At 43.0% G+C, this 18,267-nt stretch overlaps 1 protein-coding gene across 1 annotated transcript in view; it reads left to right on the top strand.

Annotated features, from left to right (window-relative positions):
- The first annotated feature begins 12,860 nt into the window (after positions 1–12,860).
- GSG1L (GSG1-like) overlaps positions 12,861–18,267 on the top strand; it is a 62,227-nt gene continuing 56,820 nt past the window's right edge. Inside the window, exon 1 of the mRNA XM_009324715.1 lies at positions 12,861–13,161. Coding sequence (XP_009322990.1) covers positions 12,861–13,161 — 301 coding nt within the window. The remainder of the gene's footprint in view (positions 13,162–18,267) is intronic.

Here is an 18,267-nt window from a genome sequence, read left to right as displayed (position 1 = left end):
TCATTGAAAAGGATGTTGACAGTGACTGGACACAACATAAGAATTTGGTGCATGTGACAGATAATGTATGGTGCCAAGAAAACGTACAGACAGTGCCATGAGGGATGGCTGGGTTTCACCAGTGCTTGGGGGGAGTGATGTGAGAAACAGCCAGACTTCAACGATGGTTGGAGGGAGCATTGAGAACCTTCTGGGGAGCAGAGCTTTGCAAGACCAGCAACATTGCTAATACTATATAGCCTCAAGATCACCCAGGCAGGGTGTCAAAAATACAGAAGCTGGGTGTGCATGAAAGAAAACTAGGACCTTTAGGAAAAAGATAATTAGGGGTGAATTGTTTAAATGAGAGGGGATTGGAGTGGAGAAAGGTAAAGAAAGGACAGAGAAAGGTAGGCTCAAGAAATGGGAAAAGAAATGGGAAAAGGGACAAAAGGATGTGCAAATCATGTGGTCAGGATTGTCCAGGGTGCCTACTGGGCATCCCTGTGGTTCAACACCACACCTGAAGCAGGACATTGACTATGTCACACAAGGTAAACCTGCTTCTGTGGTCAGGAGGGGCAGGGTGAGGGGCAACTGGAGTGCTTATCTTGGCTAGTGGAGGAACAGCAGGATGTATGGATCAAGCATCACAGCATTACCATGTTAGTGGCCGTTCCAGACCTGACGACATCATTATCTTCCAGATATCTTGTCCTTTTAAGGAAGCAAATTCCAAAAGACAAATTCCTTCTAAATATAAATAAAATATAGTTGTTGCATATACTGTAATTATGGCTGTCACTTCTAAGAAGAGTAATTTATTACCTGTGAAGCAGAGACTTGTGTTAGTTGGACATGAAAAGACTTCGAGCTGAAAAACTTTTTTTAAAGCTGTCTTTAGATCTAATGAAATGCAAGACAATGTGCTTTTTTAAATTTCGTTGCAATCTTGCATCGGGCCATCAGGTGGCAACATAGCACCATGAAAAAAGTAGAAGTGACTCAGGACTATTCGTACCTCGGTGTTCTCCTGTCGAGGCAGTTCATGCCCTGGTTCCTGGCTAGCACCTCATTTTCGTGTTGCAGCCCAGTTGCTTGTTTTATTCCTGTCTTGCTAGCTTCTGTCTGGACAATATTAGGATATAGTGCTTTGGTGTTAAATAGTAAGATTGGTACTGCTGAATATGTAGCAAATTACAGGGTGAGAAAATCTGTGCAAGTCTGAGCATTGAAGACTGGGGGTCGATTTTTAGGTTGTTGATAATTAACTGGGAAATGCCTAGTTACAAACACCCATATGAGCTGGGCCCAGACAAGGAGATTTGGGAGCAAAGAGAAGAAGGGCATGTGCATGGGCTGATATGACAAGTGCTGAGGGGCCCAGCAGGTCTTGCGCCCTCCCTGAACCGAGCTGGGGTGGCAGTGGGAGGCAACCAGTGACTGGCTGATTCTGGCAGCAGGCAGTGGAGAGCAATGATTTTGTTGAGGAGGACAGTCAGCACAGAAGTGCACTCCCTTGCAGGGCTATGGGCTCTTTCTCAAACATCTCCTTAAACATCTTTGCCCAGTGCTTGAATTTTCAAGGCATAGCTCCCCATTGCAGAGGCCTTGGTAGTAAAGCTGGTTTAGAGAGCTCCTATGCCTTGCATTTATCCTTATTTTATTTCCCATTGATCTGGATGAGTTCAGTGTCTTGGTTTCCAGTGTGCCCCACAGGGGTGTCCCCATACAGGAAAATGTCCTGTTGCTTGTCCACTCCGTGGCTATAGGTCTGAAAAGCCTTAGCAGTTCCTCCTACCTCTTCCCCTCTGACATCGTTGCATCATGGCAGTACTAGCAACTGTTTAGGCTTTTTTTGAATGTGAAGGGTTTTTAAAAATTATTTTAATGCATATTTTCCAGCTGCATATTAAGCATAGAGCATATGTTTCTTTCTCACTTGCAATAACATTTTATGCCCTTCCTCATCACCAATAAAGCAGTTAAACCGTTGTACAAAACTGCACAGACAATGTTAAACAAAAGAAACACCTGAAAAAATTTCTTACAACAGGGAGTTGGAAAGGAATCGTTTAAGTGTCACTGCCATCTTAGCAAGACCATATTCAATTTGCATCAGGATATTCCAGTTTGTGTCTGTGGAGACTTGAAGCCAAATTTGAGATGCTGATTGAAAGTCCCTGGAAAGCTTCTCACTTTGAAGTATGTGCTGCATTTTGTTAAGCCTGAAAATCATGGTATAGAACAAGAGCGATTCCTTTGCCATCCATGTACATAGTAGCACGGTGGCATTGGCATAGGCAGCTGCCATCAGGTTAGTTCATTTCCTTGCATCGCAAGAGTTAATCATGCCTTGGCAGTCATGGCAATGGCTGCCTTTGATAACTGATTTTGCTCCCACAACCATGATACTACATTTCAAAGAAGGACCAGACAAGTAACCGCAGCGAAGAGCAATGTGTACTGATGAACTTTGCTGTTTCTTTCCGTTAATGTGGTAGTAAGTGGCTCCATTTCTTTCAAAATATACTTCTTTTTTACTTTCCTCAAAAAATGTTGCATGAAAATAAAGCACAAACGGCATCACCTTTTTAGTGAGTTTTGTTTCTATGTGTAACCTGTGGGATGTGATTCCAAAAAAACAACTTTTTCCTGAAGACTTTGTAAGAAAAGAAGAATGGAAGAAATGCTGATAAGACTGGTTTTCAAAGAAAAAATTATTCAGTCTATTAAATGAAGACCAGCATAAAGACTGTTGATTACACGAGCATTTAAGAAGAGTTACATGATATTACAGGGTTGACAAGAAAGCAAGGAATTCAGTTATCTGTTCCGTGACACTAACTGGCTGGAATATAGCCTAATTTTTCCTGTGAAGTATATTTCCTTAGAAGTATATTAGTGTTTGCAATTTTTAAGGGCTGATATTAATATACAGTCCAGCATTTCACTGTCCAATCAAACTGAGATCTTTCTTTAACTTGATAAATTACCATTTTAAGTATTTTCTACATTATTACAGTATGTTTTGTCTCTTTAAAAGTTACCTTTTTTTCTTACAAAATGAAAAAGGAACCAAAATCACTACTTTGACTACAAGTCGATTCAATTTCTTGTGAAGGTGGTACTATGTCCTGCAAATGAAGTGCTACAAAGATAATAAACATCTAAACCATTGGAGATAAAGATGTTTATTGATTAAAGGGTTTCTGTACAGGTGATTCTGTTGCTATTAAAGTACAAAATTGCAGAAACAGAAAATTACTCAGTTCAGGTCTCTTGTGGTCTTCTCAATAAACGGAAGTATAGAAAATTTCAGAAATTACTAAAGGTATAAAATTAATTAAAAGACGGCAAGGCTAAGTGAAATTGCCCAAATAAATACTGCACACGGAGCCCTAATTTGGTTTCATTCTGTGTATGAGCTATAATTTGGCTATTACTACAGAAATGGCTACTTCTGAGGAGTTTAATGTCCGTGATTCGCTCGGGATCAAACTCAGACCTTTGTTAACAGCCAAGGACACGCTCTCACGGTGCAGGCCAGCAGGCAGTGATCCCACCCCGAAGACGTCCTGTTCACCCCTACAGCCTTCAGTCCCAGAGCAAGGTTTGACAGGAGCTTGCACTTGCTTTACAGATCTTCAGCGCTGGAATAAAATAGAGAAATGAGGAAACTGCCAGCCTGAACTTTCCTGATGTGGCGGTGTTTAAGGATGGTAACGGCTAACTTTGCCCACACCAGGGTCTGCTGTGTTGCTCCAGAGTCTGTCATTCCTCACCACAGACCCAGGAGGAGAGCGGCGGCTCTGCAAGGTGAGGTGAGCTGGCTGTGGGCAGCAAGGGGGGAAGGGTTGCCACCTCTCCAGTCCCCACACAAGAAGGTCTCGGGGCAACGACTGGGGTCAGGCCCAATCACTGGACAAGTCTGTGATGAGGCTGGTGGGTCAGGACTGGGGCATCAAACATGGCCAGGCACAGATAGAGCTACAGCGTGGCTCTGGCAATGACCAAGGGCCAGGGCTTGAGCTCAAAGGCAGTTCCCGACAGAGGGCAGGTCCTGGTAAGGATTTTCACAGTCCTCTCGCACAGCAGCGTGATCCCAGGTGACGTGGGTGCACCACATCAGAGCTGGCCTTGGACACAGGCCCTCCAGCCACTGACCCCGGGGGGTTTATCTACCTCCTCTAGAAGCAAGCTGAAGGACCTGTGTCTTCATTTTCCCTTGGAACATTAGCAGCATTTGAATTTTTTTTAATTTTTACATTATCCTTTATTTTTTTATCAGACATCTGAATCAAGAGCATGAGGCCTATTTAAAGACACAGCAGGGGCTTAAAGTAAATGCATTCCACCTGTCAAAAAAGACTTTATGAAGAGCAGAGAAGCGTTGGCATGGTGAAATAACAAGGTGAGGGATGATAGTAAAAGCAATAAGGCATCCTTCAAAAACCTGAAGTCATGTCCAAATGAGAAAAAAGGGAGGAATCACAATTTCTGTCTGATTAAATGTAAACACACAATAAATCAGGACAAAAAGAATTTGAGATACAACTTCCTACAAACATCTAAACTAATAACAGATCCTAGAAATGGGATGCTTGCCAGGGAGTCTACAGGGCCAACAGATGATCACGTACCAAAGGAGCTCTCAGAGAAGTTAGAGCAATAGCAAAAAAAACCCTAAATTGGTAACAACTTTGCTTACTCTGAAGGAGTTTATGAAGGTTCCCATGCTGAATCTTTACGCCTGAAAGCACAGGATTACTTTTCATAAGTGGATGTGCTTGGAATGTTTGTTCATTAGGAGCAAAATGGATAAATTACTCCAATATTCAGCCTGGAGTTGCTGCATGTGGGTGGGAGATTTGAATACTAGCTGTGGTGTATAGCTCCTCATATGATCCCAGGATAATCCAGGCTGGAAGACACCTCAGGAGGTCTCCAGTCCAACCTCCGGCTCGGAGCAGGGTCAGCTCTCATGTCAGACCAGGCTGCTCAGGGCTTAATCCAGTCTAGGCTTGGAAATCTCCAAAACTGGAAACTGCACAACCTCTCTCAGCAACCTGTTCACCTTCTTGGCTTTCCTCATGGTGAAAAAATGTCTCCCTAAGTCTGGACAGAAGAACTCTTGCATTATACTGGGCATAATACTGAACTTGTCAAGACCCCCAAGTAGTTTTGATCTAGGTTTGAAGTTAGCTTGGAGTGGGGGGTTGAATCAAAAGACCTCCAGACAGCCCTTCCAACCACAAATATTTACAATTCACATTTGACAGAACTATTTTAACTGAGTGCTCTATATGAAATTATGCAGTCCATTTTGTGTTATGGGTGTTATATGCAGAATAATAGACTTCTGTGAAACCTGAATGATTTGGAGACTACCAGTAGAGCATATGGTGGAGAAAATGAGGTTCTCTTCAAAGACACACACAACCTTAGAGGCCAAGTGCAGAGGTGAACTGTTCCCTACCTGAGGCCTTGCAGGAAACTGCGAATAGAAAGGACTGCTCCCCATTCAAGACTCAGTCAAGGAAGGGGTTGGAAAGAGTAAATATTCATGATCAGCTGTAAGCTGGAGATACAACCGCAGGTTCCCAAGCTTAGCAGGCAGTGCTTATGCTACTGCTGAACTTTTTCCTTCCTGCAACTTCATTCCCATTTAAGTTCCCAGAAGATTTATTGCATTTTTCCTTTGAACAATTGCTCTTTCATTTTGCCCCCCGCTGAGGCCAGAGAGTTCACATAGTCCTGTGAAAGTGGTCTTCAATACAAACCAGCTGCAGCTCTGTACTTTTTAAGATATTGTGGTCTTCAAACTTACCACCCACTTTTTAGATGTATAATCCCTACCTGTTCACTGCTGTGCTTTCATTCTGCTAAGTAGCGCCCTGCTCATCCTCCAGGTTGCTCATATGTCTCATCCCTCCTGCTGCTATCCAGACAGGCCGATGGCTAACATTTTCCCTCCCTTTGCCAAGTCCTGACCTTGACTCCCTCTTCTGCCATCTGGTACAACTTCATTGTTAATTTTGACATTGTTCCCATCACTCTGCTGAGTTTGGTACTACCTCAAATGTCCTGCTGTTCAGAGGATGTCTCTCACCGTCACTGTGTGCATTATGGGATAGTCTTATCCAGGCCTTCTCAGCTTCTCTTATTGTCCATACAGTTTGGCATCTTCTTAGTCACTTCTGCATAATCATTCATTTTTCCTCCAATGCACTGTGAAATACTGTCCCTTGCTAGGCACAAGCTTTCTGTGCACCAGCCTGTCATCTGCCTGTTGACCTTTTCTCTTCCACTTGGAACAGTTACGCAATTATCTAGCTTTGCCATGAAGAGATATCTTTTTCTCTCTGTTTTGCTTTTACTGTCAATTTTTACTTTTGTTGCTTTGTCTTCTACTGTCTTCCCAAGGGGGAAAGACTTCTGCTCAAATTGAGATTTGGCACCAAAATGTTTAAAATCTGCTTGCTGTATGTATAAATTTGCTGTGTTCTGTAGCTTCTGCCTCAATGTAGACTGAATGCTGTATTTTGTAAAATTCAGCTTCAGCTTCTAGAGTCAACCTGACTGTCCTGCCTTTCTGTGGTTGCCAACTTTGCACTCACCTTCAGGATCACTACACTGCTTCCATTTGTCTCCGAGCCAGCAACACTGCTTGGGGTCATGAGCACAGCACAGGGGCTCTTGATCCATTGGCTTGGAATATGCCTTCAGTGACAGAATGTATGCTCATTCTCTGCAAGTCATACTGGCACCATCAAAAAGCCATCCCTGTACATAAGTAGCCTCTCCTGTTCTGCTCTGGTAAAGTCTACTTTCCCAAACGCATTTTGTACAGGGTACAATTTCTGCAGAGAATGTACAGAAACATGAACCCCAGGATACAGACCTTGCTCAAAGAAATCTGCCTGGCCACCCCTTTTTGAACTAAAATCTCTTTGCCAAATCATACCACTTACAATGCTTGGGCATATGGATGAATCCTAATTATGGGAATAAAATACATGGACAAACAAATTAGCAACATTATTCTTCACATAAATGACACCAAATGTACATAGTTTATTCCTTTGCCAGGCAGAAACTGAAAACTACAGTCATTTAAAGATTCTAGCTTCTGTCCCTAAAAATATATTGATAATAGAAGGGAAAAATGTCTAAAAAAAAAAAGGAAGGGCAAGGTGATACCTGAGAGGAGTTAAAATGCTATTTCAGAGTTTGAGTCTATTCTGAAGTAGTCAAATTTTCATTAAATCCATCTCAAATTTGGTTGCTTTGCCACAAGGACTAAAATGCAATGTTTCTGAGATCTATATGATTTCAAGAGATTTTGATCAACTATTGTTGCTAGAGTGTAACTCTAGCAATGTTTCAAAAAATGGAAGTGATATAAACGAATTCATCTGTACTTAGTGGATTAGGCACCTCCAAAGGCACAGTGGGATATAAACGTATATAACTTTATTTGAATGTGGAGATCAGATGTCTGCATTATAAAAGCGCATGGTGTGTAATGGGCCCTTTGACGTTTCTCAGCATTACTATGTTTATTGTGGCTACCTTAGTTTTGGGGCTATTCTTTTGCCAGGCCAAGGAGTCTACGAATATTGAAAGGCTCACAAGCTGCCAGTAAGGCTTTGATGTGCAAGAATGCTTCTTTAATTGTAGCAGTAAAGAACATGAATTCTGCTTCTAGAGTTCTCCTTAGGTGAGCCTGTAACTTGTAATAACTTAAACGTATCTGAGCAAAGTTAGCCGTAACAAAAGTTATGAACATTAATTAAACTTTCATCTTAATCCAATCCAACAGTATGCATCTTGATTGTGAGGAAATAATTCTTGTAACTCCAAGGCAGAAGAATTTCTAATTCAGGGTCAAAAGTAGGATACCATTACATTTTATTCACTCCCAGAATAGGTGGACACATGTAAATGGCCTATTGGGAATATCTTACTTGCTCAGCCATGACCTTTTGGACTGCCTTTTCAGGCAACTTAGCCAGTCAGCTCTCCTAGACATGATCTACATGACTCAGGCCTGCCGCTTCTTTTCATCTCCCTTCCTCTCCACCAGCTGCTGGAAGAATTAAATGCAGATACCAGATAGGTACAAACTTGTTAGCATCCCAGTTACAAATATATGGACCACCAGTTTTTACATAAAGAGCGGTGCTGAATGATTAGTCTTGGTCTGTTTGGGACAGACTTCAAATCAGAGAGCTGCAGAGACCCCGTTTGTCATCAGGAAAAGGAGTGCCTATAGTCTTTGAACGGTACAGTCCTGGTGTCCAAGCAAGGATGAGCAACACTGGCATCTGATTAAAATATCCAAAGCAGCTACTCTGAAGAGGGCAGTTAGGAATGTCTTGTCTACTGACCAGTGACACTGGGCCAAGGAAATTGTTATGGGAAAAACATACAGGAGAATCAACAGTTTGTTTTACTGTTTTCCTTTCTGTCAAGACTGCTAAAGGTCTTTGCTACAGTACTGTCAGAAACCATTTTTTGCCTGGTCAGTTTAGGAACAGGAAGAATTTCCTGAGCAATCTTCTTGTGCTTGACTCAATGCCCACAAGCAAAGTGCATGAAAGACACACTTCAAGTCAAAAGTTAAACTGGAGACCAAGATTTTATATGGTATCAATATTCAGCCCACCTTCGAATGTACCCTACTGGGACTGTCTGTTTGCTGAAGGCTTAATCTGTGTAAAAAAATCAGTAATGTCTCTCAGCACCATCTCTTAGATGAACAGGATTGTACAGCTCAGCCAGTGGGCTCGGAGTGCTAATCATCGCTGCTGAACACAGACTACTTTGGGTCAGAGTTCTGAGAAAAAAATAAAAAATGAGGTGAAAACAGCAAAACGTAGCCTAGATATAGAATGGAAAGAAGGCAAACTACACATAGTTGACTAACAGACATGGTAGTGATCTGGGGGAAGCATGTAGAGCACTTCCATCCTAACCCTCTTCTCCAAAGATAAAAGTCAATCCTGTTGAGTGACTGAAGTAAGGAAAAAGTTGCCATTTTGCTGACAGAGTGGGGACAGGGGAAGTGTACTGGGGGCACACCTACAATTCATATTTGCCACGGTAAGAGAACAAGAAAAAGATGAGCTATGCAGATATCTCTGTCAAAGGAGGAAAATTCTGACTAGAAAAGGAGATTTTGAACCATTTGCAAGATGAATGAACGGAACAAGTGGATTCTGTGGCTCTGCAGTGCAGAGGAAAAGAAAAGGTGAGCTACCAGGAGGGGTCCAACCCAAGGTGGAAGGAGGAACTGGGAAGCCCAGTCCAGTGGCAGGTGAAAAAGACAATACAAACACATGAGGAAGCCCAGGAGGACGAACCTGTAAGAAATGAGAACTTAAAGAAAAGCTATAGGATTTTTAAAATGTTGATTTAAAAATAGCATGTAATCCCATGCAGTTGACACTGCTGGTATCAAATAAACAACCAGACTAAGTCCACCATGCCCCCCATCATCACCAGAGGACCCAAAAGTAGGGATTCTTCTCATTTTAGTGAATGTGGCTTCTGTTTCCCACTAGTGAAAAACACAGCCTGATTGAAAGGGTTCCTTTGCAAATGCTATCATTATTTTAAATCTTCTGGGTCAAATTCTTTTTGTACTTGAGTAAATACCGAGTAATAACAATTTACACTGGTCCTATAAGAAATAGTAAAGGAAAAAGGGTTTAGCTATAACTCATGAAGGTAGTTTTTCTCACAACATCAGAGAAAAACTATTGCTGCAAAAAGATTTTTAAAGGTTCTTGTAGCCACAACATGAAAATTACTTCTCTATAGCATTCAAAGCCTTCTGCTTTACTGTTAAAGATGATACCACATAAATACAACTTAATCCGGGCATCTGAACTGCCTTCTGCAACATATGTATGATCTTTCCATTTTTATACACAACAAATCTGATAAACAGAGATTATATAAAGAGAAATAGTTGGAGCATTACAGCATGAGTATAGCACAGACTAGTTTCCTTCTTTGCAAGTAATCCCACCATATACAGCCAGAGGAGTCTAATAATTAGAAAAAAACTCACTTCTGTTAGGAAAAAGAAAACAATTCATGTTAAAAAAATTCCCTGACTTTGAGCATACTTTACTTTGTGCTTAATATTTTTAAATGCTTAAGATTCTAAAAGCTCTGTATCACAAAAGAAACCAAATTTCTGCTTTATTTTGCTTTGCTTTTTTTTTGTATACTGCCACCATCTCTGTTCTCAACAGCCCTGTCAGCCCAAAAAACAAGAATAAAGAAGATAAGGAGGAACAGAAATAGAAATAGCTGTTAGGATTAGGAGTAAAAACAAAATCTCAAAAGTATTTAGGACAAAATTATCACAGATGATAACCAAACCCTTGGGTGCCCATGCCTCAGGGACATCTGCACCGGGAGAAACAGTGTGCAGAAGTTGATGCAGGGACCAGAAAACACAAGCCACAGAGCAGTGGATAGAGAAGATCTGTGAGAAAAGACCTGTAAAGACTTGTATTCACACTTGAAAAGTGTGATGATTCAGATACTGACAGCCACGTGAAAGATAATCCTGAAGAAGAGCGCTAGCTTTCTCGTGAAGGCATTCCATCATAATTTAAATTGCTTTTTTTATTCCTCTAAGCAGGCAGATAAGCCTGAGAAACACAGGAACGTACAAATGCATTTCTAAGTGGAATGTCCTACAACATAAAAATAATTGAAGTAATAATCCTGTGGTCCTTTAAATAGCCATCATCTGTATTTCTTGCATGCAATTAAACCCAACAAAATAATGCTGATTATTTGGCTGCAAGATGAAATGCTGAAAGGACTGGAACATGGAGGGGTGTGGTACAATTCCAACAGGACAAGGAAGACTGTGCACAGAGGCACTCCGCTAGCACAGGCCACTGGAAAAATCTGGCAGTGAGGAGGTAGTAGTCATCATGTACAGGCAGGAGTGGGCAAAATGAAGGCCACTTAGGTAGGGAAGTATCTGCAGTACAAAGCTATTTCACTAACCTTGCAAAGTTGCCATCACAATTGTTCTCACAGAGCACCACTTTCTAGTAACTTGCTAGTTTATTTATAAAACAAAATGGCTAAAGCCAACTGATTCTGTATAAATAGTGAAAATCTCACAAACAGTTGGAACCAGACATGCAGAACAGGCACCAACAAGAGGCATAATACAGAGTCCGATGGCTAGCTCTGAGGGGGGCTTCAGGGAGGCAGGAACGGGTCCCTGAAGTCTTGTGTGGTGGCTTGCTAAGGAGAAACTCCACCTGGTCTTTCCTGGCTTTATTCAAGGAGCTGGAGAAACTACTACCACATTTCATGTCTGCAGGCAGTAAGGCATAGGATGAGTTTTGCATGTTGAGTCCATGTGCTGACTTAACAGAGCACAGGGTGTGAGATGAGAGCATTGTCCCATCTATTAGTATGAGCCCGTGTGGCTGCATGGTCATTTCCAGGGCTTGCTGGAAACCCATTGCTGGACTGCTCTGAGAGGCCACAAGCGTCCCCACGGCCCTTGCAGGGAGTCCAAACAAGGCTGGAAGGAAATCTCACTCATTCCAAAGCTCAGGAGGTATGTGCAACTTCTTCACTGCAGAAAATTGCATTCATCTACTAAGGACACAGAACTATTGTGTGACAAATGTGGCCAACCTCAGTGCTTGGATACAAGGTCTTACAGATTGTACCACCACCACCATCAGGTGCCCTGGTCTCCTCACAGCACTCAGTATTCACCAGATAGCTCTGAGCAATGTGGAAAGAGGTCATATACTCAAGTTAGCCAACCAACAAGACAGGACAATACACTTCTCTTTGGAAATAGGATATTATACAGTGCTCCCTGCTCTCACAGCATTGCCATCTGATGAGTAAAGACCAGGGTTTGCTCTAATTAGTTCTCTCCATCTGCTCAAACCAGCACCTACAAAATGTCCTACAGACCCACTTCAAACTGAACATCTGTGTGGGCTGTGTCTGGAAATGAAAGCCTGAGAAAGGGGCTCCACTTGGTATTGTGAAAGACGTAGGTTTTACTCATTACACGCTTTCAAATCTAAATTCCTTTGGGGCTTTGCTGACTTCCAGAGCAAGGCCCTGAAGACAGAGGACTACACCGGTATGCTGACAGCAGAATCAAACCCCTGATTTACTAGTCACTAGCTCAGAGCAGAAAAGCTAAAGTATCACTCCATCCCTCCTCCTTCTGGACAAATCTCTACCCTCTGGTGTATAAAAAATGTATCTCGCAGCTCCTAACAATGATTCTCTTTGGGACTAAGATGTGACACCTCCCCCCAGTCCAACTCAGCCGTCAGCGCGCTGCAGTGGTCCCTGAGGTCTGCCGAGGACGGTGGTAGCAGGCAGCAGCTGTCCCTGCCGCCTGCCTTCCGCTGAGTTTCTCCTGCCTCATCCTACGGGAGCAGAGGACAGCGAGTCCTGCAGCCTGCAGGTGTCTCCCAGCGGAGGAGGCTGCGGAGCCCCTTGGGATCATGTGTGGTACCCGAGCAGATGTTCACTTGCTCTTGGTGCTCTTTGTGAGACAGACCCTCTCTGATCCTGTCAGCGCGCTGAAGCACACCGACTACAAGGGGACGGCCACTCTCCCGTGCCTGCAGCTGCTCCTTTAACGTACAAAGGCAGGATTTCAAGTGAAGAGAAGAATGGGAGTCTGGCTGCAGCATTTCCTTCACTGCTACAACAACAGATTGGAAGAAGCTGAGAGTTTTGATGCCTGGAAAACTGGATTCTGAATCGTGAGAGGCTTTGAACCCCCCTCCTCCCAAATAAAACAAAACCCTTTGACTTCTTCTCTCAGCAGGAGGGGGAGGGAGGGCGGATTTACCATGAAGACAAATCGAAGATGCAGAGCCCTGCTAGCAGTGAGTCTGAATCTGATGGCTCTCCTCTTCTCTACAACAGCTTTTATCACGACCCACTGGTGTGAGGGCACACAGAGGGTCCCCAAGCCGAGCTGTGGGAAAGAGAAGAAGACAAACTGCCTCAACTATAGCGGGAACGAGACTGCAAATGAGACAAACCAGAATGTGGTTCATTACAGCTGGGAGACGGGAGATGACCGCTTCCTTTTCAGGTATTTCCACACTGGGATCTGGTACTCCTGTGAGGAAAATATCAATGCTGCTGGTAAGTATAAAACAACTTCCTTCCAGCTTGTGTTGTTTTGTGCTTGGCTCAGTGTGATAAACACACAGGCAAGCTGTTCTGTGCTGTATCTTAAAGCAGATTCGCCCTGCAGAGAGAGGCAGGATTTTAACAGTTCATTGTTGAAAAGCAACCTGTTTCCAGTGAGAGCAAGGATTTGCTTGTTTACCTGCTGGCTGATGCAGGATCTGTGCTCTAAAGCCAGCTGAACCTCTGACAAGCAATATGTGCTACCCTCATGGGCACTGCAGCCAGGGACTGGTCAGTGCTTCCCTTCCGGGAGCTGCTCCATGGAGCACACAAAAGACAGCGGCTGGTAGTTGTTAAAGAGATTCTGACATCTAATTGTAATCGCCTCCGAAATAACCCATAGGACAGTGGTCTGAATGACAAGGAAAGCACAAAGGTCACAGTTTTTATCAGGCTGTAGCCTAGACTTCCTCTTTTCTGGCATCCCTTAAGTAAATGACCACCCACAAACCCTTCCTGGTGGCTGGATTGTATGTTTATTGAACTAGAGTAGAGAAATGGCCGTTAAAGGGTACAACTGGGCACAAGAAAGCTCATTTCTCTTCCCTGCTTGGCCATTTACTTGCTGAGAACCACTCGAGAAGACATCTCTCCAGCTTATCAGTGCATTCATTTCCTCTGCTGTACCCTGGCACTTACCAAGAAATAAAATACTGGAGGGTGGATGGAAGGTAGCAGCCATGGGACTGATTTAAGTCTCAGCAGATGCAAACTGACAGTCTCTTCTCCCAGAGCTGTCTGGTGGAGCTAACATCCAAACTGATTTTGAAAGGGCTTTTTTCTGGATTATGTGACTGGAAAATAAAGTTTACAAATGTTACACAGTATAAGAGGGACAACGATGGCTCGTGGATGCTGGTTCCTGCTTGCTGGGCTGTTTCCATGCTATCCTGCCATTGCCCAAGGAGTAGACTGGGGAGTTGGTCCTTCACCACTGTTGGAAGAGAGGAACAGTTAATCATCCTATGTGTTGTGTCTCTGAGGACACAACCTCCCCGATAATGGGAAGTTTATGGGGTCTTGGTAAAACTGCTCTGTAAGAATGTACTATAAAGTGGGGCAAACTTGTAGAGCAGCTCACAGTCCATTTCATCCCGAGGTGCTGTGTATACTCACTGGTATTTTTGAGGATAGTGCTTCAAGAACTAGTTGGTCATTAAAACTCAATTTGATGTATGAAAAGGAAAGTTCATGAACTCCAACCTCAGGATTGTCAGTAAACAGCTCTGTGCTGAAATGAGTGCACCGAAGTAACCCCCTTGACGTTAGAAAAAAGTATAAAAAAAAGATTATTTCTTTTACTGATTTAGAAAGAAACTTAGGCCACAGCAGCCTGAGGGAGCAGCTTAAGACTCTCCGACTTTTTGAGCATCTTAGCTGGGATTGGGACAATCAAGCATGCCCACATTTCTGGCAGATATTGAAAGCTTTCCAAGCCAAGATTTATGTGTGAGATAACTTGTAACTGTGTGACTGTAGCCCACTCAGAAAACTGAGTTATCTGTGGGAGAAGAGAAATACAGTGATCTATTCTGTACTGGGTAAACAAAGCTGTGCTGTAGTGGGTGATTTCAGGAGATAGCTGGAACCCAGCTTTAGAAAGTTACGGTGAAAGCAGGAGAGAGAGGGTTGTTTCTCCCCTCCCCACACCACCACAGCAGCCACATGTGTGTTTCTTCTTATTTGAAACACTAACTTGGTGAAAAGTACTCTTCAGTTAGCAGACTGGGAGTGACCAACCTTTAGAAAGAATCCAGCCAGGTACAGGGATATATCGCCTTAGACAGACAGCTGCCTTGTTCAGGACTGACCATAGTTTTTTCTGGTAAGGACAGGAATGGTGTAATGGACACGGGTCTAAATTTGTCCCTAAGAATGTCAACATAAAATAACCATGAAAGGTCTTCATTCAGACTTACTGCTTCGCAATACCAGACTGTCAGTATGTTGTCATGGCCTTTTTCAGCCTGACTGGTGATCATTTTATCTGAGCTCCAGGGCAGCGAGGCACCAGCCAGCCCCAATCCAGCAGCACTGTGATCATGCTTATACATACACCCACAACGCCCAATATATCTGTGAGTAATCAATCCCTTAGGCTCATCCCACTGTCCACAGCACACTTACTGACCATAGTCCTGTAGGTATCACAAGTCATACAGTCACCATGTTGTTCACAAACACCCTAGGATGCCAGGAGAACGTCAAGTAAATACCACTAAGTACGCAGACAGTAGTGTATTAAATTAGTCAAAAGCACTAACTTGAATGCACTCCATACTTTCAGTAACACCTTTCTTAAAGCTTTACCAATAGCATACTGAAAATAACTGCAACAACAGCCTTCCTCCAGGCAAAGTCCTTTCAGTAGCCACTCCGTAGCCTCACACCTCTGTCAGCAAAACATATGGCCACAGCCTATGGTCAGCACCATTCCTACAGCTCCTGTCCTGTCCTTGATTCCTCACTGCCAATGTCTGAAGCTAAGCAACATGAATCCCACCAGGAACACATGAATGCCAATAACGCTCTCTGTGGTTGTGATGTTGTCAAAACGCTCCAGAGAATCCTAACATTCCCAGCTGTGAGCCACATTCTTATTCTAGCCACCAGGCTTTTGATTTTTCTCTCCCTACAGTCACAGTACCGTCAAAACTTTCTGCTCTCTGCACTGGTGCAGCTGCAACACAGCAGATCTTGTAGTGCAGACACAACAGGACCAGTTCCCAGAAGGCTGATGCTGCAAGGGACAGGATTGCAGGGCTTCCAGTTGGCTGGAGGGGCTGGGACTCAGTCACAACTTAAAATGACATTTAGGCTGCAATCAAACAAAATTTTTTAGTGTCTTCTCCTCTCACTGTTTATCTGAAGTGTTCATTTAGATGCCAGAGCTAGAGGTGCAAAAATCATGCCATACACTCTCTGTACAGACATTAGTGATGCGGGCCTTCATCTTGTTGCAGGTTTCTGGTTTTCACTGACACCTCTAACAGAGATTGAATGATGTGATTATTTCTGAAATAATTTGTGAATCTAGAGTTTATTTTTGTCCAGCATGTCTAGGATGGCTAAAGAATCCAAAAAGCATTTAGCGCCTAAGAAATATAATTGTGAATCCCCTCTGGGAATAGAGGGACTTGAGCATATATATTTCATTGGTGGCTGAGTCCTGTAATTATTTAGCACAATTCCTGACTCAAAAGTATGCTGAATCCCAGTCTACCAAAAAGAGGATGAAGACTCTCTTTTTCAGAGTGGGTTCAATGCTTTGGATTCCTCATGGGTGGAGGTACCTTCTGTAAGAGCAATGCACCTAATCTCCAGAAGGGGATGAAGCTAAAGCGTACTCAATGAGCTCCATACTCGTGTCCTGTTTGAGTCCTGTTCTGCACTGACACGCTGCACAGGGTACTTGCTGCCTCCTCCTGGGCCATGAATTCCTTGGCTGTGATCAGGCGTCTCAGAGTTGAGCTCTCCATCATTTCATTTCTTTTTAAATATGACTGCATGCATATCTTATTTCACACCTGCATCTAGGTCTGTGCTTGTGTCAGTACTGGACACCTCACAAGATACCAGGCAAGTGATGTGCTAATAGCAGCAGTATTATTTCTGAAATAATTTGTGAATCTAGAGTTTATTTTTGTCCAGCATGTCTAGGATGGCTAAAGAATCCAAAAAGCATTTAGCGCCTAAGAAATATAATTGTGAATCCCCTCTGGGAATAGAGGGACTTGAGCATATATATTTCATTGGTGGCTGAGTCCTGTAATTATTTAGCACAATTCCTGACTCAAAAGTATGCTGAATCCCAGTCTACCAAAAAGAGGATGAAGACTCTCTTTTTCAGAGTGGGTTCAATGCTTTGGATTCCTCATGGGTGGAGGTACCTTCTGTAAGAGCAATGCACCTAATCTCCAGAAGGGGATGAAGCTAAAGCGTACTCAATGAGCTCCATACTTGTGCACTGTTCTGCTGTGCCGGGTACTTGCTGGTTCTTGCTGGGCCATGAATTCCTTGGCTGTGATCAGGCGTCTCAGAGTTGAGCTCTCCATCATTTCATTTCTTTTTAAATATGACTGCATGCATATCTTATTTCACACCTGCATCTAGGTCTGTGCTTGTGTCAGTACTGGACACCTCACAAGATACCAGGCAAGTGATGTGCTAATAGCAGCAGTGGTAAACTAGCTGGTAGATTCCGTGACTCAAGAATATAAATGCCATGAAAAAATGAACACATGAAGTAGGTAAGGTGGCATATCTTATCCTAACAGGTAGAGGAGTTTGAGAGCTGGGAAGCAGTAACAAGTTAGCCAATTTTGCTCAATAGTGTGTTTGCTTTGCTTTTAATAGAAAAAAACATGAACTCAGATCTTGTTTTACTTGCTAATGAACAGACAATCTCAGTAATAACATCCACATTCAGAGGGAAAAGCAGCTGCATAGGTGCCTTTTAAGAGTACTGTCCCATTAAATAAACAATGAGCCTTTCCACGTTGCTCACCATGCTCCATAGAAGTCAGGGAGATCAGGAATGGGTATGCATAGCCTTGTTTTGTATTCTTGGAATTATATTTTGAGCGCAAGGGGTCTGTAGCTCTTTGTATGCTCTGTACCACATATTCCTTAGCACGCTTTAAGGAGTAAATGGTAGAGTGGAACTTACACGATATGTAAGGATGCATCAAAATGGGCCATAAATATGAACATTAAATGCACATTTGAGAAGGAGCCAGAGAACGAGAGAGATGTATCCTGCAGAAATGAATAAATCTGTAACATATAAACACATGAACTTGCCATACACTTTCACAGATCCAGAGCGGTACTGCATCACCCTTCTCCCCCGCCACCATGTGATAATAAGCATATGTGATTCACCGTAGGCGGCTGTCCAGAGAGAGGGACTGGGGAGAAGCACCTTGTGAGTATATAATTAAAGGCAAGAGGAATTGGGAATTCTTGCTGAATTATGAGAAATATAATTGGCATGACTGAAACCTGGTGGGTTTATTCGCATGACTGGAATGTAAAAATTGCAAGTTATAAATTGTT

Source organism: Pygoscelis adeliae, unplaced genomic scaffold, assembly GCF_000699105.1.
Source record: "Pygoscelis adeliae isolate BGI_AS28 unplaced genomic scaffold, ASM69910v1 Scaffold85, whole genome shotgun sequence".
Classification (NCBI taxonomy): domain Eukaryota; kingdom Metazoa; phylum Chordata; class Aves; order Sphenisciformes; family Spheniscidae; genus Pygoscelis; species Pygoscelis adeliae.
The sequence above is the reverse complement of the archived record's forward strand: the minus strand, read 5'-3'. Positions and strand labels throughout refer to the sequence as shown.